The following is a 24,842-nucleotide window of genomic DNA, read 5'->3' on the forward strand; positions in this document are numbered from 1 at the left end:
GCAATCTAGTTCACACTGCTCCTCCTGCTTCTAATGCTGCTGGTGTCTACTATATTTCCTGTTCGTCTTGTCCTCTCCAATACTTTGGCGAAACTGGCCGTACACTTAATGACAGACTTAAGGAACACAAAAGAAGTGTTAAGTCTGCAGACACTAACAATGCTCTCTTCTGCCATGTGAGGGATTCTAATCATCCAATTGATTGGTCTTCCTCCAAAATAATCTTTCCTGCCTCTACTCTACACAGACGCCGTCTTGTTGAATCGACTCTTAATACACAATATACCCAACATGAACTTGAGTCCTGGCTTTGTTGCTGTGGACTCTTCCCTTTCACAGTATATACTCAAATGATCTAATATTTCTAACAAACGTGACCCAACATAAGCTTTCCCCCTTCCATTTATCTTTCTTTCTCTTTCCTTTTCTCTCTCTCTTCTCCCTTTTCCTGTTCATTGTCTTCTCCTACGCTCCCTTGCTATTCTCTTCTTACTCCTATTACTATCTCCTTCTCATTCGGTGGTTATAATGGGAGCTGCCTCGTATGGGCCAAAAGGCCCTCTGCAGTTCTTATTATTACTACTATCCCCTCTACTACACCTTACTTTGCTCCTCAGCTTTCTCTTGCCTATTTATTGCTTGTCTGTACTTCCTCATCACAATCGACTTGAGGATGGTCCAGGGCGGACCGAAACGTCGTCGTCCCTTCACCTTCTAGTGTGTGGTCTGGTCAACATGACAAAGCATCTCATATATGAGATGCTTGACTGTCATCTGATCCCGCTAAGTCTCATATGTCTAGGAATGTCTAGGAAAAAAGATTCAAGAACGGCCTTACGATTAAGGAAAGACAGAGGAAGATTAGAACCGGAGCTAACAGTCGAAAAGTGGGAACCTAGTTCGGGCAGGACCGCCACCGGATCCGTCACTAGAGTACCACGGAGGTAATGGACCGGCGGGACATCTGGAAGAAACTTATTCGCTACCTTGTGGATTTTCTTCCAGATCTTGTGCAGAGGAGTATCACACGTAATCGTGGAGACATAAGATTTCCAAATCTCACGTTTAGCTGTACGTATGGTCCAATGAGCCACCACACTCACCTTCCGAAATAAAATAAAAGAAGCGGCCATCTGCTGGCGTCGGTGTTTCTTCCAGGCTTTCTGCTTATAGCGGACAGACCTAGAACAGTCTGCATTCCATCAGGGAACGCACTTCTGCGTGCCCCGGGCGGTAGAGGGGAGGACAGCGCTGAATATGGTGTCATGAAAAAGGAGGAGTACTCGAGGGAGAGACAGCGTGGAGAGGTAGGAGAGAGTAGCATGTAGGGTGAATAGGTTTCAGTCTGCCTTGGTAAACTACCACCTAGGGAAGGAGAAAGAAAGGTGAAAAGAAAAAAAGGTGACAAGGATTGGAAAAGTCACTGTTATGGAGGTCATCATGAACCCGCCACGTGAAATCTAAGTAAAGAGGCGACATCATGAAATCCGACTTGTGCCGATAATTGAAATCACCCAACAGGAGTACAGGCTCTGGTAAGGAGTCCAACAGGTGCCTAAGATTAGGAAGAGAAAGTGGGACATTTGGGTGGAGATAAATGGAACAGACTGAATACCATTTACTCACAAAAGTACGGGCTGCAGGACATTGGATAGGGGACTGAAAAAACAGGGGACTAAGAGAAAATCAGTACGAATGAATAGAGCAATAGAGTTATGGGCCCAGCAAAAGCTGGGAAGGGGGGATAGAGAAAGGAATAACCACATAAGTGACCAGGACGAGCACCAAGCATCGGCTCCTGGAGACATTGCACAATACGATGAAAACTGTGTTATCAGAAGTTGGAGTTCATGAAAGTTGGCATAAAATCCACGAATATTCCATTGAAAAATAGACATTGTCAAAAGGAGAGAGAACAGCAACGGAGAGCAAAGAAGAAACAAAGACAATGAAGAACACAGCTTGTTAAAGAAGATCGGGATCAGGATCAGGATTATTAACATCAGGGTTAGCGGGTCATTGGTGAAATGAGCAAAGACGATGGAATAAAGGGAGCGGGAGAACAGACAGGGTTCGGAGGAGGTGCGAAGCAATGGAGAGGGGGCGGTCTAACCCCTAACCCCCCTAACCTCTCCCCAGCATTAGGGAGACCGCTAACAGGGGTCTCCCCAATGCTGGACAATGCAGCTAAGTGGACAGCTGCATCCTGAGAGGGAGCAGTAATGACACGTGTACCATAAGGGGCGGGGTTAAAAGTAACGCAGGCATCCAGCGAATCAATGAGGTGTTTATGGAGGGAGAAATTGTAAGGAAATGTAGAATCCATATGGTTGAAATCAAAGTATTTAGTCCATGTAGCAAGACCAAACAAGGCGTGGAACGTATTAGCACGTGAAGAAATGGCGAAAGAGCATCTGTGGGGTGGTTGGAGCTAACAACCCCCAGTGATAGTGGGGGTAAAAGGTGCAGTAGTCACAATGAGAGAGGGAGCCACTCTAGGGGACGAGATGGTCACCACTGGGGGCTTGGGGCTCGACCCTACAACAGTGGAGGGAGGGAAGTAGCTTGGTTTGGTCCCAATGTAGCAGGGGCTACAGAGCCTGGTCTTCCATCACAGTCTGACTCGGAGGCCTGGTCACCCACCCCACGAGCCTGGGTAGAGAGGTCGGTTCAATTTCCATATATCATCAATTCTAAAAGTCTTGGGCCTGGTACCTAGCAATACCACCTACCAGGGCAGACAGGGAGGCCTAGTGTGAGTCAGTGCAGGAAGGGTGCGTCGTCCCGAGCGGTGCTCCCCCTTTTTAACAGGGAAGTCCTACTGCTTCGTCCATTATCCCACACTGGTGCAAAGACCCCATTCTTCCTCTTGCTCCAGCCTGGACACCCAACCATCCACTTAGGGCAGTTCCTCGCGGGCGACCCCTTCATCGGGTGGCCCGTTGACTTATAATGTCCCATTACGTTTATGCTCGTTTGCATGTGCAACTCCCAAAGCGGGGCCAGAAAGAGGGTGAAGGCAACCCTCACCAGTTCCAGGGAGGTGAACGGGAGCCCCCTCACCACGACAAGGCAGCACTGAGGGGCTTCTTACATTATGTGTTCTAACACTACACATTCCTACACTACACGTTGGTACACAAAATATTAATATTTTACATGTTCTTGAATTATCTGTTCTTTGCCTACATGTTCCTACAATAAATGCTCTTACACTGCATGTTCTTATATTACATGTTCTTACATTAGATATTCTAACATTAAATGTTCTAATGCCACATATTCTTACACAACATGCTGATGATATTATTGTAGTGTTACTGGCTAACAATGTGCTCTGCCCCCAGGGGTGTCCGACTGAGTACGTCGAAGTTATCGTCACAGAGACGCAGGTGAGTACCACCTCAGGGAACGTCTTGGGGGATTGACATTAGTGTAACTCTGAATCACATAACAATAAAAGAACCTAAGCATTTCTGTAATGTTATGACCTCATGGCATTACAGTAATTAAGCTCAGGTTCTTCTTATTCAGTCACGGATGAGACACATTGTCACAAGCTTGGCTAAAAACAAGGAACAAAAAGTCGCAATTCTTTCCGTTATCAACTGCTTCGCAAATTTTTAATTGAATGAGAGCAAATTTGTCAAACTTGAGCGACTGTTGATTCATGCTGTGAATCCTTTATTAGTCTTCGTTTTTCAAAATATATAAGAATGACTTTTGCGATTATCGAGTAAAGATATTCGCACTCTATATAATTTGGCATAATTTTTTTATCTCTTCTTGATTGTATGATAATACGTTGTTTCATGTGCCCTTCCCCCATTTTAATATATTTAATATATTTTGATTATCTCAAAATATATTATCTCCACCCCATTCTCTCTCCCTCCCTTCCTGCCTTCACTTCTCTTTCCTCCTTCCTATTCTCTCTGCCTCGCATTCTCTATCTCTACTATCCTACCATGCTCTCTCTCTCTCACCCTTCATCACACTCTCCCTATATCCCTCCTATTCTTCCTCCTTCTCTCCCGATCCCTCTCCACTTAACCCAGCCCGTTCTCTCTGCCACGGGGCAAAACATGCTCGAGCAATGTTCATTCATCTTTGTATCAACTTATCGATGTTGAATCAACGTCTATGGCAGTAGAGAAACAAATTGGAAAACACTTTTCACAATCAGTCCCATATTTCAGACTTTATAGGATCGTTGGTTTTCGAGATAGAAGCCAAACCCTACGTAAAGGTCGACCCCAACTAACCTATGACACTCACCATACAATCATACAGCACCTTGCAAAGTTTGTTGAAGCAAGAATCTGGCCTCCAACCTTGGAATGACAAACAGACAGATATTATGTCTTATACATACAAATATTTTTGTGCCCTAATTATTGTTTTAACAAATTATAAGTAGAATCCGCACGAAAATCATCAGACACGTGAGCCACCTCTAGTCAGGTGTCACGTGACACACACCACCCGCTCAGGTCTACACAATCTACTCATCCCAAGAAACTTATCAATCCCCTGTAATCTGCTTTTCGAAAGTCTAGTGGCCTTACAGAGTTTTCTTTCCCAACAATTTGTCCATGCCAGGTTATGTCTAATGTCGTTATAATCATGTTCCCTATGAGTCTCCTTATTTTTAATCAATTTACTAGTGCTTCCTTGCAGGGCAAAACCAAGTCTAGTATATTGTTTTCCTCCCTTTGTTTCGTAATGAATTATTTAAGAAAGCAACTATCCACTATTCAACAACAAAAATTTCTGCCTCTGCATTTCCTGATTTATTGATCCAATAGTTCTATTAAAAGAGTCACCACTAACGTAAGAACTTAGGAAAAAAAGAAGCTGCAAAAGGCCTATTGGCCCATATGTGGCAGCTCCTATTTATGTTCACCCAAACTCATTCAGATATATAAGTCTTGAAACAATCAAGGGGTTAGTCAACGCAAACGTTCTTTGATCTAGATGGTCCAGATATTTCATCCCATAGTTTGCTTTCATCCTATGTATGGTGTTCTGTATAACTATTATTATTAAATATTTGTTATTTGTATTTAACTATAGCCAAATAGTGTCAGTTTTTCCTAGTTTTGATCCCCGCATTGACACTACATTTTAAATTTGCACTAACGTATGTTGCCACTCAGTCTACTCTCTTCATCTCTATGAAATAATTTGAATTCCTTAATTTGATTATCAGCTAATAGTTTAATTTTAACAATTTTCTTCACGTTTTAGTTAGTGTAGTAATATCCAATGTTTCTCTGCAAACTAAAGAATTTGACTCTCCTATTTTGTTTATAAGAAAATGGTTATTTGTATAATTTCTAAATGGTGACCATAAGAATAGAAGAACATAAGACTGGAAACTGCAGAAGGCCTATTAGCCCATACGTGACCGCTCCAATTTTAATCAACCAAGACTCATTCATATATATGTTTAACCTACGCTTTAAACAATAAAGGGATCCCATATCTATTACCCGATAATTGACTCCAAAATCCACAACCCCGTTACTAAATCAGTATTTACTCAGGTCCCTCCTAAATTTAATACTTTATTAATAACACCTTTGTTAAACCCACCCATCAACTTGTTCACTTCAATCTTATTATACCTAACTTCGCCTTTCTAGAGAATGTATATTAATCTTTGTCAATCTCTCTTCATATGAAAGATTTCTAATGTGTGGTATTAACTTTATCATCCAATGCTGGACGTGTTCTGGTGAATTTATATCCATTCTATAGTATAGCCACCAAAACTGAACTGCATAATCTAAAAGGGGCCTAAGAAGAGGAAGATATAGCTGAGAAATAACAGCATGTGTTTTATTATTAACACTTCGAGAAATAAATCCCATTGTCATATTTGCATTATTCCGAAAATGTATGCATTGATTATTTTGGCTTTAAATTTTTACTGATAATAACTCCCAGATTCCTTTCGCAATTTGACATCACAATCTCAACACCATCTAGCTCGTATCTTGTAACTCTAGCATCATTACCAAGCCTCAAAACCTTACATTTGCTAGCATTAAACTCAATCTGCCAACCTTTTGCCCATTTCAAAACCATATTTAGATCGACTTGAAGTGATAATGAGTCTTTTCCCGTGTTTATTTACCTCCCTATTTTTGTATCGTCGGCAAATTTGCATTTATTCCTGCTCAAACCTGAATCTAAATTATTTATATATATTATGAACTAGCTGTACCTGGCCACAGCAACCTTTCCCTCTCTCCCAGTCCTCCTCGCCATTCCCACCCTCCCATCCCCTCGTCCTCCCAACTATTCCTCACTGCCCTGTCCCCTCATCCTCCCAACCATCCCCCAACTCCCCCGTCCTTCGTCCTCCTAACCCTTCCCCACTCCACCATCCCTTCATCCTCCCCATCATCTCCCACTCCCTCATCCCCTCATCCTCCCTGCTATTCCCCCACTTCCCCATCCCCTCGTCCTCACCACCATCCCCTATTCCCCTGTCCCCTTGTCCTCTCCCACCATCCTCCATTTCCCTGTCCCCTCGTCCTCTCCATCCCCAACTCCCCCATCCATTCGTCCTGCCCACCATTACCCCCTCCCCTGTCCCCTCGTCTTCCCCACCATCATCCACTCCCGTCCCCTCATCCTCCCCACCATTCCCCACTCCCTCGTCCGATGCATTCCCAAATTATATGATGTTCCCTTCAGAAAATTGGGAACATCAAATGATCTGATGTTCCATCACTAGAATATTAGAAAAGCAGTTAAAAAAATGAAATGAAAAACAATGAAAAATAAAAAAGTATACTATACTCAGGGAATGAACAGTATAGTAAACAACACAGCTCAATTCCAATGCAATGTCACACAAAATAATTAAATCAAAATGAAAACAATTAAAAATCCATGAAAATTAAATTTATCAACGCAATTGGAAACATTAAAATGGAATCGTAGCATATTTAGTATTGTGTGTGTTGCTATTACGTGCAACAGATAGCACTGTGTTTTTAACACAGACGTGTTTTTACCTGTCACAGATGTGGCATCTATATAGTATGTATATAAAAACACGTGCGTATTCGAATGGAACATTGTGTGGAACGTTTCAAAGTAATTGGTGAAGGACTTTCAGAGATTTAAGCGTGTGTTGCTCTTACGTCCAACAGATGGCGTTTTTTTTTTTTAAAGCATGTTTTTTCCTTCACAGGCAAGTATATAGTAGGTATATAAAAACAGGCGAGTATTCGAATGCAACGTTGTGTCAAAATTTCAAAGCAATCAGTAAAGAGGTTACGAAGGTTTCCTTCACAAGAAAAACACAGGAAAAACAATTTTTCAAAAAAGCATGTTTTTTCCCGTCACAGACGTTATATCTATATGGTACGTATATAAAGACCCGCTCGGATGCGAATGGAACGTTGTGTGAAAATTGCAAAGCAATCGTTGAAGAACTTTCGGGGACTAGCGATTTTGAGCAAACGAGCATTTATATATTTATTAATATAGATATATTTTTTATTTGTTAAATTGGAAGGGAGTGCCACCTCTGGCTGGAAGAAGGGGGACCCATAGCCTCGGAGGAAACCACGCATAACGCATTAGAGGAAATGTTTAGGTCCCCTCCAATACAGTTTCTGTGTGCTTTTCACCTACCACCCCCTTCCTTTTGTGCTTTGTTGTGCTTTATTAGATATTAGGACGATATTATCATTTTTAGATATTTAAAGGTTACAAAATGTACATTGGCTGACACAATGAGTGCTTAAAGGTTATAGATCTCTTGAAGCTCCGCTTCTGGACAGGAACCGAGGATGCAACAGGCGTTTTCCCTTTGGATCACCACACTGAGACGCTAAAACAAAAAACTGGCATCCCTTGGGTCTCTGGTGACGTCAATGAGCTTGGAACCTAATTCCTTGAGAAATCCAAAGGCACTCCTAACTCAGAGGGCCATGCGTCTAAGACGCTATGGGAACAAAGGTGTATTGACCTTCTAATCGCCTGTATTTGACTGATTTTGCTATTTCTCTGTGGTTGGCCGCCCAACCTGCTTGATCAGCACCAAAGTGTATGTAGGTGTCAGCCAGGGTGGATACACCCTGGCTGACGTGTAGTCCCACATCAACTGTTTGCCCCTTTTTCAGGAGTATATAGTGATGCCATCAGGGCGAGGTGCGGGGTCATTCGGGTTTTGGTCCCCTAGGATGCAAGGTTCTCTCCCCACTGGGCATTGAGCTGAGACAAGGCTCCTCTTGATGATGTCATTGACCTCATTGTGTCTTGCATGGATCTTCTGCAGTGCAACCCATGCAGATTACATTCGTCTGCTTCCACCCTGTTGCAAATACACTTGTATTCAGTGTGAATTGGGGCACCAAGGTGGAGGGCCACTGCTACACGAAGGCATTCTGGATCTTGACGCATGCCCGTTGCCAACATGGGCAATGCTAGATGGAAGTTTCCTGCATGGGCGCCTCACAGCTGGGAGGACAGCACTTCGGATTCATAGTCCTAAGGGTTTGGGTTCGATCCCCGGTGAAGGTAGAGACAAATTGGGCAAAATGTTTCTTTCACCCTGATGCAACTATTACCTAGCAGTAAATAGGTACCTGGGAATTAGACAGCTGCTACGGGCTGTTGTTCCTGTTGTTCCTGGGGATGTGTAACAAAAAGGAGGCCTGGTCGAGGACCGGGCCGCGGGGACGCTAAGCCTCGAAATCATTTCAAGATAACCTCAAGATATGGGGAGTATGCATTGCTCTGAGGCGGGCTTTCTCCTTATCTGATGTTACGGCGCTGGGCATGGCATCAGCTATTTTTTCCACTAGTGGGTGGTCTTAGCTGGACTGTTTACGTTTTTTTGTTGGATCTATGATGGGTGCTGGGGCTGAAAGAGCATCCCACTGATTTGAACATTCAGTGAAAGCAGGATCGTGTATTCCAGCTGAATCACTTAGGGGTTCTGGTAGGATATCTCCTACGAGGTCGTGCGATGCACGAGAGGAGAAAAGGAAGGCTGGTAGAACAATCTGGGAGGCTGTGCGGACACCAAGGCCGCCAAGTCTTACAGAGAGGGTGGCCTGCTCCCATTGAGAGTCGTCCAATGGAACGTTCAAGACGTTCACCAGCATGGACCTCAGAAGGGTGTCATACACATTTTATTTAGGGCTGTTGTAGGATGGAGAACACCCCCAGAAAGTAAGTCAACTTCGGGAGAGATAGGCATCTTGTGAGGAAGAAGAGAGCATCACGAGCATCAATCTTGTCAATTCTGTCCTGCATTCTCTTTAGGTCAGTGATTTTTGCATCTAGGCATCTAGGACTAGGATTGCTAGTGTGCCTATGGGGGCTCCCAGGAGGGTGCAGTCAGGTGGCTCGACAACAAGAATTTCTGGAAGAACAGTTTTTATTTAGCCAGTGATTTCTGGGATGCAGGAGACTGTTTCGTATTTAGATTCATTGAGAATGAGGCCCAAGGCTGCTCCTTGCTCCTGGATTTCCTTATATCCTCCAAAATGGTATCTGAGGTTCCGGCGAGAGTGCCATTATACAGGTACCAGATTTTTAGCTCGCTTATCAACCTATCAGTGACCTCTTTGATAGCTAATCAGAAAAGGAGCGGGGATAAGGGATCACTTTGTTGGACACCTTCACAGTAGTCTATTTCATGCTCCCCAAAAAAGAAGCTTAGAGTCCCCCACTGCAGCACGATCGGATGAATGGGTAAAGAGGAAGGAAATGGTTGTGTATAGCCCTGAGGACATCGTCTCTTCTGACTTGATTGAAGACTTTTTAAAGTCAAGCTTTATTAGTGCCTTCTGGTCCGAGGAATCGGCAATGTAAGCCCGAGCTGCATGTGCTGCAGCTTCACAGTCTAGGGGTATCCCAAACTCGAGCTGATTAGGATGCAGCAAGATGGCTGCTTCCTGACTGATAGATAAGGCTTCCTGCAGCCTTAGCTATGAGGCGTCGGAGGATGTTGCCAACGGCAATGGGCTCGATTCCCCCATTAGTCTTCTTTAGAGCACAGAGTGCTGCACCATAAAAGAGAGGCCTAATGTCCTCGGGGATGCCGCCAGCCAAACACATGTTTAAGAATCTGGTAAGTTCCACCAGAAGGTCCTTTGTGGCATCTCCAAGCACCGGGTTCAGCATTTGTTTGATGTGCTGGGGTCTTAGGCCTGTAAAGCCCCCTGCTGAACCTGTTGGGAAAGACATGGCTGCTTTGTACACCTCAGGTTCTCGAACTGTCAAGGGTTCTATGCCAGTATTGTTTTCCTGCAGATCCCTGCTACTGCCTGGAGCTCTACGTGGGTGTTTGTCTAGTAGAGCCTCTGCTGTCGTGGCGTTCCTCGAGGCAATAGTATCATCGCTAGTTATGATTCTGATGGCACCTGTGGTATTGCCCTCTTCTATTTTCCTGGTGATCTGTGCTCTCATTTTGTGGTTCTCAGTTGAGCTATTGCTGGTCATCCTGCGGCTGGTATTCTTTGCACGAGGGGGAAGATGAACTAGGTTGTCTTCTCTGGGGAATTCATTAAGAGCCCTAATTAGTGAGGTTGCTAATGACTTGTCTCTCCTCGGCGGTAATGCCAGGCATGCATTCCCAAATAGTTGGATATTTTGTCATGCTCCAACACAATTTAGGAGCATTGTTCACCTTTGTCAGCAGACTGTTGAGTTTGGTAGGTGCTTGGTGACGGTCAGCCTTAGCGATATAGGGCAAGATCCTGGTGGACGTCGCTTTGACCGCTTCAAGCAGATTGTCTGCTGATATAAAGTTAAGAGAGGTATTGTTCCTCGCTCTTGCAGCAGGTTGTCCATCGTCACTGCCCCGGGGCGGGCACCTAGACCCTAAACAACCACCTGAATTGAGAAAATGGTGGCGGACAGTTCCATCAGAATTGAGACGAAACTGTCTGTAGCATAATTGACAGTTTCCTCTTTGGTGTTCCTCTTCTTGGCTGGAAGAGAACTGTGTGGAATGTGCAACATACGCCATTCCTAGAGGTCCAGACGCCGGGCTGCCAACTGAGTCCACCCTTTCTTTCCCTCCCAAATGAAGTGGAATATGACAATAATTGCCTTCTTGGGGAGTTGGGCATTGCCTGGGCACCGTTTGTGGGCAGGCTTGTGGTTGATGGGCGGCTGGGTCAGGCGCAGGTAGCGGTGGGGGAAGATGGAGGGCGGGCTGTGCTGGGGACAGAGGTAGTGGAGGGGCCACACGAGGGAGGCCAACGTCTAACTTATTATAGAATTTCGACACTCGAGAAATCACTAGTGCACTGTAATTTCAAGACCACACTCACCGAATTTGAATAGGAACGTACCGACTCCAGACTATTATCACTGTAGGCTGCGCGAGAGCCTCATCACTCCCCTCTCTTCCCGCTTAGAGGCTGGTGTGTGGCGGCACTGGTAACCTCACCCTCACCCTCACACTTCCTCTGCCTCGCCATTCATAAACCCAAAACAACGCACCTTTCTACGTTGATTTCGTTGGAATGAAAGAGATTCGGTTCTTCTTATCACCCCCTGGGCCTTCAGCAGGTATTCATACCTATATTGGTCAAGTCTTGGCTGGCTCAGACATCGTGATCCACGTTAAAATTGGTTGTTGTGTAGAACCTTGCTCACCACGCCGAGACGGTCGTGTCGCCCCTCGACCGACGATGATCAAATAAAATAACTATACTAATATATATATATACATATATATATATATATATATATATATATATATATATATATATATATATATATATATATATATATATATATATATATATATATATATATATCAGGCTTGTTCGCATTTGTGTTCCTCACGTGTGCCCCAAAGAATGAGGTGATTTGGTGAAATGCTATGCCCAAGATTACCATCCGAGTTGCCGTCGGGGAAGTGGCTCAAATAGCCTCGGCTATCACTTCCTTTTGACGGCCGTGATGGTCAAGCGGATTAAGGCGCCCTGTAGTTACCAGTTGCGTTGCTTCTGGGAGTATGGGTTCGAGTCACTTCTGGGGTGTGAGTTTTCATTCGCATATAGTCCTGGGGACCATTCAGGCTTGTTCGCATTTGTGTTCCTCACGTGTGCCCCAAAGAATGAGGTGATTTGGTGAAATGCTATGCCCAAGATTACCATCCGAGTTGCCGTCGGGGAAGTGGCTCAAATAGCCTCGGCTATCACTTCCTTTTGACGGCCGTGATGGTCAAGCGGATTAAGGCGCCCTGTAGTTACCAGTTGCGTTGCTTCTGGGAGTATGGGTTCGAGTCACTTCTGGGGTGTGAGTTTTCATTCGCATATAGTCCTGGGGACCATTCAGGCTTGTTCGCATTTGTGTTCCTCACGTGTGCCCCAAAGAATGAGGTGATTTGGTGAAATGCTATGCCCAAGATTACCATCCGAGTTGCCGTCGGGGAAGTGGCTCAAATAGCCTCGGCTATCACTTCCTTTTGACGGCCGTGATGGTCAAGCGGATTAAGGCACCCTGTAGTTACCAGTTGCGTTGCTTCTGGGAGTATGGGTTCGAGTCACTTCTGGGGTGTGAGTTTTCATTCATATATATATATGTATATATATATATATATATATATATATATGAATGAAAACTCACACCCCAGAAGTGACTCGAACCCATACTCCCAGGAGCAACGCAACTGGTAACTACAGGGCGCCTTAATCCGCTTGACCATCACGGCCGTCAAAAGGAAGTGATAGCCGAGGCTATTTGAGCCACTTCCCCGACGGCAACTCGGATGGTAATCTTGGGCATAGCATTTCACCAAATCACCTCATTCTTTGGGGCACACGTGAGGAACACAAATGCGAACAAGCCTGAATGGTCCCCAGGACTATATGCGAATGAAAACTCACACCCCAGAAGTGACTCGAACCCATACTCCCAGGAGCAACGCAACTGGTAACTACAGGGCGCCTTAATCCACTTGACCATCACGGCCGTCAAAAGGAAGTGATAGCCAAGGCTATTTGAGCCACTTCCCCGACGGCAACTCGGATGGTAATCTTGGGCATAGCATTTCACCAAATCACCTCATTCTTTGGGGCACACGTGAGGAACACAAATGCGAACAAGCCTGAATGGTCCCCAGGACTATATGCGAATGAAAACTCACACCCCAGAAGTGACTCGAACCCATACTCCCAGGAGCAACGCAACTGGTAACTACAGGGCGCCTTAATCCACTTGACCATCACGGCCGTCAAAAGGAAGTGATAGCCAAGGCTATTTGAGCCACTTCCCCGACGGCAACTCGGATGGTAATCTTGGGCATAGCATTTCACCAAATCACCTCATTCTTTGGGGCACACGTGAGGAACACAAATGCGAACAAGCCTGAATGGTCCCCAGGACTATATGCGAATGAAAACTCACACCCCAGAAGTGACTCGAACCCATACTCCAAGGAGCAATGCAACTGGTAACTACAGGGCGCCTTAATCCACTTGACCATCACGGCCGTCAAAAGGAAGTGATAGCCAAGGCTATTTGAGCCACTTCCCCGACGGCAACTCGGATGGTAATCTTGGGCATAGCATTTCACCAAATCACCTCATTCTTTGGGGCACACGTGAGGAACACAAATGCGAACAAGCCTGAATGGTCCCCAGGACTATATGCGAATGAAAACTCACACCCCAGAAGTGACTCGAACCCATACTCCCAGGAGCAATGCAACTGGTAACTGCAGGGCGCCTTAATCCACTTGACCATCACGGCCGTCAAAAGGAAGTGATAGCCAAGGCTATTTGAGCCACTTCCCCGACGGCAACTCGGATGGTAATCTTGGGCATAGCATTTCACCAAATCACCTCATTCTTTGGGGCACACGTGAGGAACACAAATGCGAACAAGCCTGAATGGTCCCCAGGACTATATGCGAATGAAAACTCACACCCCAGAAGTGACTCGAACCCATACTCCCAGGAGCAACGCAACTGGTAACTACAGGGCGCCTTAATCCACTTGACCATCACGGCCGTCAAAAGGAAGTGATAGCCAAGGCTATTTGAGCCACTTCCCCGACGGCAACTCGGATGGTAATCTTGGGCATAGCATTTCACCAAATCACCTCATTCTTTGGGGCACACGTGAGGAACACAAATGCGAACAAGCCTGAATGGTCCCCAGGACTATATGCGAATGAAAACTCACACCCCAGAAGTGACTCGAACCCATACTCCCAGGAGCAACGCAACTGGTAACTACAGGGCGCCTTAATCCACTTGACCATCACGGCCGTCAAAAGGAAGTGATAGCCAAGGCTATTTGAGCCACTTCCCCGACGGCAACTCGGATGGTAATCTTGGGCATAGCATTTCACCAAATCACCTCATTCTTTGGGGCACACGTGAGGAACACAAATGCGAACAAGCCTGAATGGTCCCCAGGACTATATGCGAATGAAAACTCACACCCCAGAAGTGACTCGAACCCATACTCCCAGGAGCAACGCAACTGGTAACCACAGGGCGCCTTAATCCACTTGACCATCACGGCCTTGACGGCCGTGATGGTCAAGTGGATTAAGGCGCCCTGTAGTTACCAGTTGCGTTGCTCCTGGGAGTATGGGTTCGAGTCACTTCTGGGGTGTGAGTTTTCATTCACATATAGTCCTGGGGACCATTCAGGCTTGTTCGCATATATATATATATATATATATATATATATATATATATATATATATATATATATATATATATATATATATATATATATATATATATATATCAATGCATTGATCACACTTCTGGGGTGTGAGTTTTCAGTTGCATATTGTCCTGGGGACCATTCAGGCTTGTTCGCATTTGTGTTCCTCACGTGTGCCCCAAAGAATGAGGTGATTTGGTAAAATGCTATGCCCAAGATTACTCTCCGAGTGCCGGCGGTGGGGTGGTTCAAATAGCCTCGGCTATCACCTCATTATGTCCGGTCGTGATGGTCAAGTGGATTAAGGCGTCTTGTACATACCAGTTGCGTGGCATCTGGGAGTATGGGTTCGAGTCACTTCTGGGGTGTGAGTTTTCAGTTGCATATTGTCCTGGGGACCATTCAGGCTTATTCGCATATATATATATATATATATATATATATATATATATATATATATATATATATATATATATATATATATATATATATATATATATATATATATATATATATATATAAATTTATGAGGGTACCACCTCTGATGCAAATGTGGGGACCCATAGTCTCGGAAAACCAAATAAGGAGTATGCAGAGAAGACCTTGATTCATACTGAACACTTTAATATTTTCTTCTCCTACCATACACATTGTTTTGTATATACACGTATATGTGTGTTGTATTTAACTGTGTTACAAAAAAGGAGTTACATATTGGGTACAAAGATAATTATCATAAGTTGTGGAGTTCCTCCAGCTCCTCAGATGGCGGGCAGGAACCCAGAATGCAGTGTGCTTTTCCCCTCTGTATCGCCACACTGAGGCACTTAAAGGAAGCTGGCAGTTCTAGGGTCTCTTGTTGTTTCAATTAGCCTAGAACCCAGTTCCTTCAAAATCCTGGTGGCACTCTTACACCAGGCGCCGAGTGTCTCAGAAGCAATGGGGACAAAATTGCAGTGGTGATCCAGTTCCCTGTACTTACGGGATTTGGCTGATTCCCTGTGAGTGGCAGCGTAACCTGGTTGAGCAACAGTGAAGTCAATGTAGGTGTTAGCCAGGGTTGATACGCACGTGTAGTCCGTCACCAACTGCTTGCCAGTCTTCCAGAGATTCACTGTGATACCATCTGGGCGACCAATAAGAGCATCAGAGTTACGGGGCGTTAGGTAACAGGGCTGTCTCTCGGCTGGGCATCCAGTTGTGGTGAGGCTCCTCTTGATGATGTCGTTAACTTCACTATGCCTCGAGTGCCATCCCCCTGTGCTTTGGCAGAGTAGGCCATGGTGGCCGTATCTGTCGGCCACCACCTTGCTGCAAATTCACTTATTTTTGGTGTGGATTGGGGCAGCAAGGCGGAGGGCCACAGCAATTAAGAGGGTGTGTGGTGTGAGATACGTGCCAGTTGCCGACATTTGGGCTGCTAACAGGAAATCCCCTGCATGTGGGGCTGCTTCTGCTGTAAGGCGAGCAATGTCGTGTTGTGTTGTTGCAACACCCAAGCACTCTGCAGCAACTTGATCTTCAATGGCGTCATCCCAGCTGGATTGCTTGTGGGCTTTTGAGGATGGTGATTGAGGTAATGGGCCTGCACGAGAGGCCCATTCGGTGGCACAGCGTGTAAAATTGGGATCGTGTACGCCTGCCAGCTGATGTAAGTAGGCATCAGGTAAAAAAATTTTTACCAGGCAGGTAAAATTTTCTTCACAAGGTCGTCGGATGTCGAGGAGGAGGACAGGAAGGCTGGTACAGCGATTTGTGTTGCTGTTCTAACTCTGAGGCCCCCAAGTCTTACTGGAAGAGAGGCTTGTTTCCACTGTAAGTCATCAAGAGAGAGAGAGGTTGAGGGCTTTTTCTAGCATTGATTGGCCATTATGACCATTAACATGTCATACTCACCTAGCTTTTGGCTACTGTAGGATTGTGAACACCTCTGAAAGTAGGTTAACCTGGGGTGGACAGGCATCTGGTGGTGAAGTAAAGTTCGTCATGGGCATCAGTATCCTCAATTCTCCCATCCATCCTCTTAAGGTCGGTGAGTTTATTGTCAAGGACCTCATCGATGGCTTTCAACCCCAGGGGAGCTCCTAGGAGTGTGCTGTCGTCAGGTTTAGTTATATGAATATTAGGCAGAACACCCTCTATTCTCTCTTTGATGCCCTGGTTGGAACATATTATTTCACATTTAAAAGGGCTCAGGGTGAGGCCTAAAACTGCACCTTGCTCCTGGATTTTTCTGATGTCCTCCAGAAGGGAGTCTTGGGAACCAGCTAGGGTTATCTTGAGATGATTTCGGGGTTTTAGTGTCCCCGCGGCCCGGTCCTCGACCAGGCCTCCACCCCCAGGAAGCAGCCCGTGACAGCTGAATAACACCCAGGTACCTATTTTACTGCTAGGTAACAGGGGCATTCAGGGTGAAAGAAACTTTGCCCATTTGTTTCTGCCTCGTGCGGGAATCGAACCCGCGCCACAGAATTACGAGCCCTGCGCGCTATCCACCAGGCTACGAGGCCCCTGCAAATGATTGGTGGCCCAGAGGGTACCATCATCCAAGAACCAGATGTTAAGCTCGCTGGACAGGACCTCTGTGACTTGTTTGATGACTAAGCAGAAAAGGAGAGGAAATATTAATCAATTAATTGTTAGAAATATTAATCTAAGTTTTTAGATTATATATATATATATATATATATATATATATATATATATATATATATATATATATATATATATATATATATATATATATATATATATATATATATATATATATTATTAAATATGACCGAAAAAGTAAGATTAATAATTCTAACACGAATTTTCTCTATCTTTCGTATATTTCTTTTCACTGTTGGTGGTAATTCAAAAATCAATTCTCCAAAATTCATTTTTATTTCTAGTCTGACGCGACACTTGAGCGCGTTTCGTAAAACTTATTACATTTTGAAAGACTTTAGTTTACACATACACAACTGAATATAACTTACACATCTCCGATTTGTTTATATCTACATTTGAGTGAGGTGGATGGGGTGAGTTGGCATTAATAGGGTATTAATTTCATCAACACAAGACAGAACACGAAACAATGGGTATTGAATGGAAGTGATTGTAGAAAGCCTATTGGTCCATATTTCTTGATGCTTCTGAATTGGAGCGGAGTCTTGAGGTGGGTAGAATATAGTTGTGCATTAATTGGCTGTTGATTGCTGGTGTTGACTTTTTAATGTGTAGTGCCTCGCAAACGTCAAGCCGCCTGCTATCGCTGTATCTATCGATGATTTCTGTGTTGTTTACTAGGATTTCTCTGGCGATGGTTTGGTTGTGGGAAGAGATTATATGTTCCTTAATGGAGCCCTATTGCTTATGCATCGTTAAACGCCTAGAAAGAGATGTTGTTGTCTTGCCTATATACTGGGTTTTTTGGAGCTTACAGTCCCCAAGAGGGCATTTGAAGGCATAGACGACGTTGGTCTCTTTTAAAGCGTTCTGCTTTGTGTCTGGAGAGTTTCTCATGAGTAGGCTGGCCGTTTTTCCGGTTTTATAGTAAATCGTCAGTTGTATCCTCTGATTTTTGTCTGTAGGGATAACGTTTCTATTAACAATATCTTTCAGGACCCTTTCCTCCGTTTTATGAGCTGTGGAAAAGAAGTTCCTGTAAAATAGTCAAATAGGGGGTATAGGTGTTGTGTTAGTTGTCTCTTCAGAGGTTGCATGGCGTTTCACTTTCCTTCTTATGATGTCTTCGACGAAACCATTCCAATGGTTTCATTCCTATGGGTCCAATGGACCCATAGCCTCGGAGGAAACCACGCATAACGCATTAGAGGGAATGTTTAGATCCCCTCCAATACAGTTTCTGTGTGCTTTTCTCCTACCACCCTCTTCCTTGTTTACTTTTTGTGCTTTATTATGCATTTGATTTTTATTTATTATTTTTTATTTTTTTACTTTATTTTTATTTTACTTTATTTTTTTATCACTTTATTTTTCTAACACGAATTTTCTCAATATTTCTTATGTTTTTTTTTACTGTAGATGGTAATTGAAAAATCAATTCTCCAAAATTCATATTTATTTCTAGTCTGACGCGACGCTTGAATGCGTTTCGTAATAACTTATTACTTTTTCAAAGACTTTAGTTTACAAACACACACAACTGTAACCTGTAAACACTAAACAGAGTTTTACTTATGCTAACACTAAACAGCGTGTCTTATATACTCGCACTTGGGTGAGGTGATATGTTGCAACAGTTTTGGATGAGGTGAACAAACTTTTGACCAACACAAGCCAGAACACAGAACAATGGGTATTAATTGGATAAATGGGAGCCGTTCGGCCGAGCGGGCAGCACGCTGGACTTGTGATCCTGTGGTCCCGGGTTCGATCCTGGGCGTCGGCGAGAAACAATGGGCAGAGTTTCTTTCACCCTATGCCCCTGTTACCTGGCAGTAAAATAGGTACCTGGGTGTTAGTCAGCTGTCATGGGCTGCTTCCTGGAGGTGGAGGCCTGGTCGAGGACCGGGTCGCGGGGACACTAAAGATAACCTCAAGATAAGAGGGAAGAATGGCCTGCAAAGGGAAAGGGCCTATTGCCCAACTGCAAAGGGCCTATTGGCCCATACTTATTCTTGATGGTTCTGTATTCGTACGAAGTCTTGAAGTGGGTAGAATATAGTTGTGCATTAATTGGCTATTGATTGCTGGTGTTGACTTTTTGATGTGTAGTGCCTCGCAGATGTCGAGCCGCCTGCTATCGCTGTATCTATCGATGATTTCTGTGTTGTTAAGACTTCTCAGGTAATGGTCTGGTTGTGGGAAGAGAGTATATATTCCTTAATGGAGCCCTGTTGCTTATGCATTGTTAATCGCCTGGAAAGAGATGTTGTTGACTTGCCTATATACTGAGTTCTGTGGGGCTTACAGTCCCCAAGTGGGCATTTGAAGGCATAGATGACGTCGGTCTCCTTTAAGGCGTTCTGCTTTGTGTCTGGAGAGTTTTTCATGAGTAGATTGGCCGTTTTTTTGGTTTTATAGTAAATGGTCAATTGTATCTTCTGATTTTTGTCTGTAGGGATAACGTTCCTATTAACAATATCTTTCAAGACCCTTTCCTCCGTTTTATGAGCTGTCAAAAAGAAGTTCCTGTTTAAAAGTCTAATAGGGGGTACAGGTGTTGTGTTAGTTGACTCTTCAGAGGTTGCATGGCGTTTCACCTTTCTTTTTATGATGTCTTCAACGAAACCATTGGTGAAGCCGTTGTTGACTTGGATCTGCCTTACCCTACAGAGTTCTTCATCGACTTGCTTCCATCCTGAGCTGTGGCTGAAAGCACAGTCGACGTAAGCGTTGACAACACTCTTCTTGTACCTGTCTGGGCAGTCACTGTTGACATTGAGGCACATTCCTATGTTTGTTTCCTTAGTGTAAACTGCAGTGTGGAAACCTTCGCTCCTTTCCGTGACTGTTACATCTAGAGAGGGCAGCTTCCCATCCTTTTCCATCTCGTAGGTGAAACTCAACACAGAATTCCGCTTGAATGCCTCCTTCAGCTCTTGCAGACGTCTGACATCAGGTGCCTGTGTAAAAATGTCGTCAACATACCTGCAGTATATGGCAGGTTTCAAGTTCATGTCAACTAAGACCTTCTTTTCGATGGTACCCATGTAGAAGTTCGCAAACAGGACACCAAGATGAGAACCCATGGCGACCCCGTCCACTTGCTTATACATGTGTCCATCCGGGCTCAAGAAGGGTGCCTCTTTAGTACAAGCTTGCAGTAGTTACCTTAGAATATTTTTTGGTATGTCAAGAGGAATACAGGCCGGATGATGATACACTCTGTCCGCTATCATCCCGATTGTTTCATCCACAGGTACGTTGGTAAACAGCGATTCTACGTCTAACGAGGCTCTTTTTCCCTGTGGCCCATGTTCCCCGCAGTAAGAAAACAAATTCCTGTGGAAACTTCAGCCTGAAAGCACAAGGTACATAAGGAGTCAGCAAGCCGTTGAGTCGCTTCACCAGTCTGAACGTGGGTGTGGGTATCTGGCTGATGATTGGCCAAAGTGGGTTTCCAGGCTTGTGTGTCTTGACATTTCCATACGCATACCCAATTTTGTATTTCCCAATAATCTTTGGCAGGTGGAGTCTGGATTTCTTGGCGTTCACAGTTTCGATCAATCTGCTTACCTCTGTTTTCAATTCGGCTGTAGTGTCCTTCTTTACCCTTTGGAATTTAGTTTGGTCAGGGAGTATAAGGTTCATTTTCGCCAGATATTGGTCTTTTTTAAGAATGACATATATCTCCTTGTTCTCACGAATTCTCTTAGCTGCCGCTTTGAGCTTGGGGGATAGTATGGTGCTTCTGTAGTTGCCTCGAATCTTTCCTCCTTCTGCAATAAGTTCCGCTTTCAAGGTGTCTATGGTGAAGACCTTCTTTTGCGTCTCGAGGTCGATTATTTCGTCCAACAGGATCTCCAACTCTACTTTCCGGGCCATCTCTCTTGGTCTGGACATAACGTGACAGTTTATACCCAGATTTAGGAGAGTGACTTGGTCCTCAGTGAGGTTGATTCCAGCAAGGTTCAGAAAGCCATCTCTTGGTCGTGGAATCGCCATAGGTCCTCCATATAATGTTGTTAGTTTCTTGATGATCCTGTTTTCGGTGCTGTGATGATGTCGATCTGTGAGGATGTCGAGGTGTTGATCGATACGAGTATGGAGGTTTTCGTCGATGTTGCTGTTTCTCCATTTGTTTGTAGCGTGAAGTAGTTGCGTTTTGTTGTCTTTGATCACATTTTCTGCCTTGTGTATATGATTTCGATTCAGATCTTGGCGATACTTTATCGTGAAGGCTTGATTTCTTGCTGCAGGGTTGTGCGTTTTAATATTAGTATATTTTGGTAGCAGTTTTTCTTGTAAACATATGTTGTTAAATATGACCGAAAAAGTAAGATTAATAATTCTAACACGAATTTTCTCAAAATTTCTTATGTTTCTTTTTACTGTCGATGGTAATTGAAAAATCAATTCTCCAAAAATCATTTTTATTTCTAGTCTGACGCGACGCCTGAACGCGTTTCGTAATTACCTATTACATTTTCAAAGACTAGTTTACACACACAACTGTAACCTGTAAACACGCCATTTGCTTCCATATTTATACTCGCATTTGGGTGAGGTGATATGGTACAACAGTTTTGGATGAGGTCAACAAACTTGTGACAAACACTGACATTTGTGACATTTGTTGATAGCCAAGCCTAATAAATTAAATTTATATTATCAATTGCAATATTGGATTTATCGCAGAAATTGTTCCAATTATTCAAGACAATAAAAAACTATATGTTCTTATATTACTTTCTTGGTTTGGAGTAAAAACCCCACAGTGTAACTGAGCCCTGAAATTAACAGTTAATGACACAAGTATGTAATTGACGTCAATAACATTTAGTAAGTAACATATTAAAGCACAATGAGCTTAGAGCACAGGAACACAATTGGAGCACAGGAACACAATTGGAGCACAGGAACACAATTAAAGCACAGAATCATAATTATAGCAATGGAACACAATTAGAACACAGTAACATATTAGAGCAAATGAACAAAATTGGAGCGCAGGAAAACAATTAGAACACATGAATACAATTAGAGCACAGGAATACAATTAGAGCACAGGAATACAATTAGAGCACATAAATACAATTAGAGCACATGAACACAATTAGAGAGCACAGTATCGCAATTGGAGCACAGTAACACAATTGGAGCACAGTAACACAATTGGAGCACAGGAATACAATTAGAGCACAAGAATACAATTAGAGCACAGGAACACAATTAGAGCAAAGTAACACAATTACAGCACAGAAATACAATTAGAGCACATGAATACAAGTAGAACACAAGAATACAATTAGAGCACAGAGCACAGAAATACAATTAGAGCACATGAATTCAAGTAGAACACAAGAATACAATTAGAGCACAGAGCACAGAAATACAATTAGAACACAGGAATACAATAAGATCACAAGAACACAATTTTTCCACAAGAACTCAATTAGATCACTGGAACATAATTATAGCACAGAAATACAATTAGAGCTGAGCAACACAATTATAGCACATGAGCACAATTAGAGCACCTAAACTCACTTAGAGTACAGGAATAATTAGAGTACATAAAACAATTTTGGAGAACAGGAACTAATTAGAGCCCAGGAATATAATTAGAACCCAGAGACATGACACAATTATGTTCCTACAGCCTAGAAACGTAATTGGAGCACAGGAACACAATTGGAGCACAGGAACACAATTGGAGCACAGGAACCCAATTGGAGCACAGGAACACAATTGGAGCACAGGAACACAATTGGAGCACAGGAACACAATTGGAGCACAGGAACACAATTGGAGCACAGGAACACAATTGGAGCACAGGAACACAATTGGAGCACAGGAACACAATTGGAGCACAGGAACACAATTGGAGCACAGGAACACAATTGGAGCACAAGAACACAATTGGAGCACAGGAACACAATTGGAGCACAGGAATACAATTGGAGCACAGGAACATATTTGGAGGACAGGAACACAATTGAAGCACAGGCAAACAATTGGAGCACAGGAACACAATTGGAGCACAGGAACACAATTGGAGCACAGGAACACAATTGGAGCACAGGAACATATTTGGAGGACAGGAACACAATTGAAGCACAGGCAAACAATTGGAGCACAGGAACACAATTGGAGCACAGGAACCCAATTGGAGCACAGGAACACAATTGGAGCACAGGAACACAATTGGAGCACAGGAACACAATTGGAGCACAGGAACACAATTGGAGCACAGGAACACAATTGGAGCACAGGAACACAATTGAAGCACAGGAACACAATTGGAGCACAGGAACACAATTGGAGCACAGGAACACAATTGGAGCACAGGAACACAATTGGAGCACAGGAACACAATTGGAGCACAGGAACACAATTGGAGCACAGGAACACAATTGGAGCACAGGAACACAATTGAAGCACAGGAACACAATTGGAGCACAGGAACACAATTGGAGCACAGGAACACAATTGGAGCACAGGAACATAGTAGAGCACAGTAATACAAATTTACACTAACATGCTAGAACACATTTTGAAGCTGTCTTGAGATGATTTCGGGGCTTAGCGTCCCCACGACCCGGTCCTCGACCAGGCCTCCTTTTTGTTACACCCCCCTCCCCCCAGGAAGCAGCCCGTAGCAGCTGTTTAACTCCCAGGTACCTATTTACTGCTAGGTAACAGGGGCATCAGGGTGAAAGAATCTTTTTTGCCCATTTGTCTCCGCCTCCACCAGTGATCGAGCCCGGAACCTCAGGACTACGAATCCGAAGCGCTGTCCACTCAGATGTCAGGCGTCTACATGAACACAATTATACCACAGAGACATAATTAGAGCACAGGAACATATTAGAGCAATTTAACACATAGCACAGTAACACATGAGAGCTTATGAACACAATTGGAGCTCAGGAACAAAATTACACAATTAGATCACATAAATATAATTATAGCCAAGAAACACAATTATAGCACTGTAACCCAAATAGAACACAGAAACACAATTAGAGCACAGTAACCTGTTAGAGCACAGTAACCTGTTAGAGCACAGTAACCCGCTTAGAGCACAGTAACCCACTTAGAGCAGAGTAACCTGTTAGAGCACAGTAACCTGTTAGAGCACAGTAACCCGCTTAGAGCACAGTAACCTGTTAGAGCACAGTAACCTGTTAGAGCACAGTAACCCGCTTAGAGCACCGTAACCCGCTTAGAGCACAGTAACCTGTTAGAGCACAGTAACCTGTTAGAGCACAGTAACCTGTTAGAGCACAGTAACCCGTTAGAGCACAGTAACCTGTTAGAGCACAGTAACCTGTTAGAGCACAGTAACCTGTTAGAGCACAGTAACCCGCTTAGAGCACAGTAACCCGCTTAGAGCACAGTAACCTGTTAGAGCACAGTAATCCGCTTAGAGCACAGTAACCTGTTAGAGCACAGTAACCTGTTAGAGCACAGTAACCTGTTAGAGCACAGTAACCTGTTAGAGCACAGTAACCCGCTTAGAGCACAGTAACCCGCTTAGAGCACAGTAA

General features: G+C 44.0%; 1 protein-coding gene across 2 annotated transcripts in view; it reads left to right on the forward strand.

The window, feature by feature from the left end:
- LOC123761868 (spore coat protein SP96) overlaps positions 1-24,842 on the forward strand; it is a 50,995-nt gene that overhangs the window by 10,786 nt on the left and 15,367 nt on the right. For both annotated transcript variants that reach the window (XM_069330428.1, XM_069330429.1), the window contains exon 3: positions 3,348-3,392. In XM_069330428.1, the coding sequence (XP_069186529.1) occupies positions 3,348-3,392 (45 nt within the window). The remainder of the gene's footprint in view (positions 1-3,347; positions 3,393-24,842) is intronic.

This window comes from Procambarus clarkii, chromosome 24 (genome assembly GCF_040958095.1).
Source record: "Procambarus clarkii isolate CNS0578487 chromosome 24, FALCON_Pclarkii_2.0, whole genome shotgun sequence".
Lineage (NCBI taxonomy): Eukaryota > Metazoa > Arthropoda > Malacostraca > Decapoda > Cambaridae > Procambarus > Procambarus clarkii.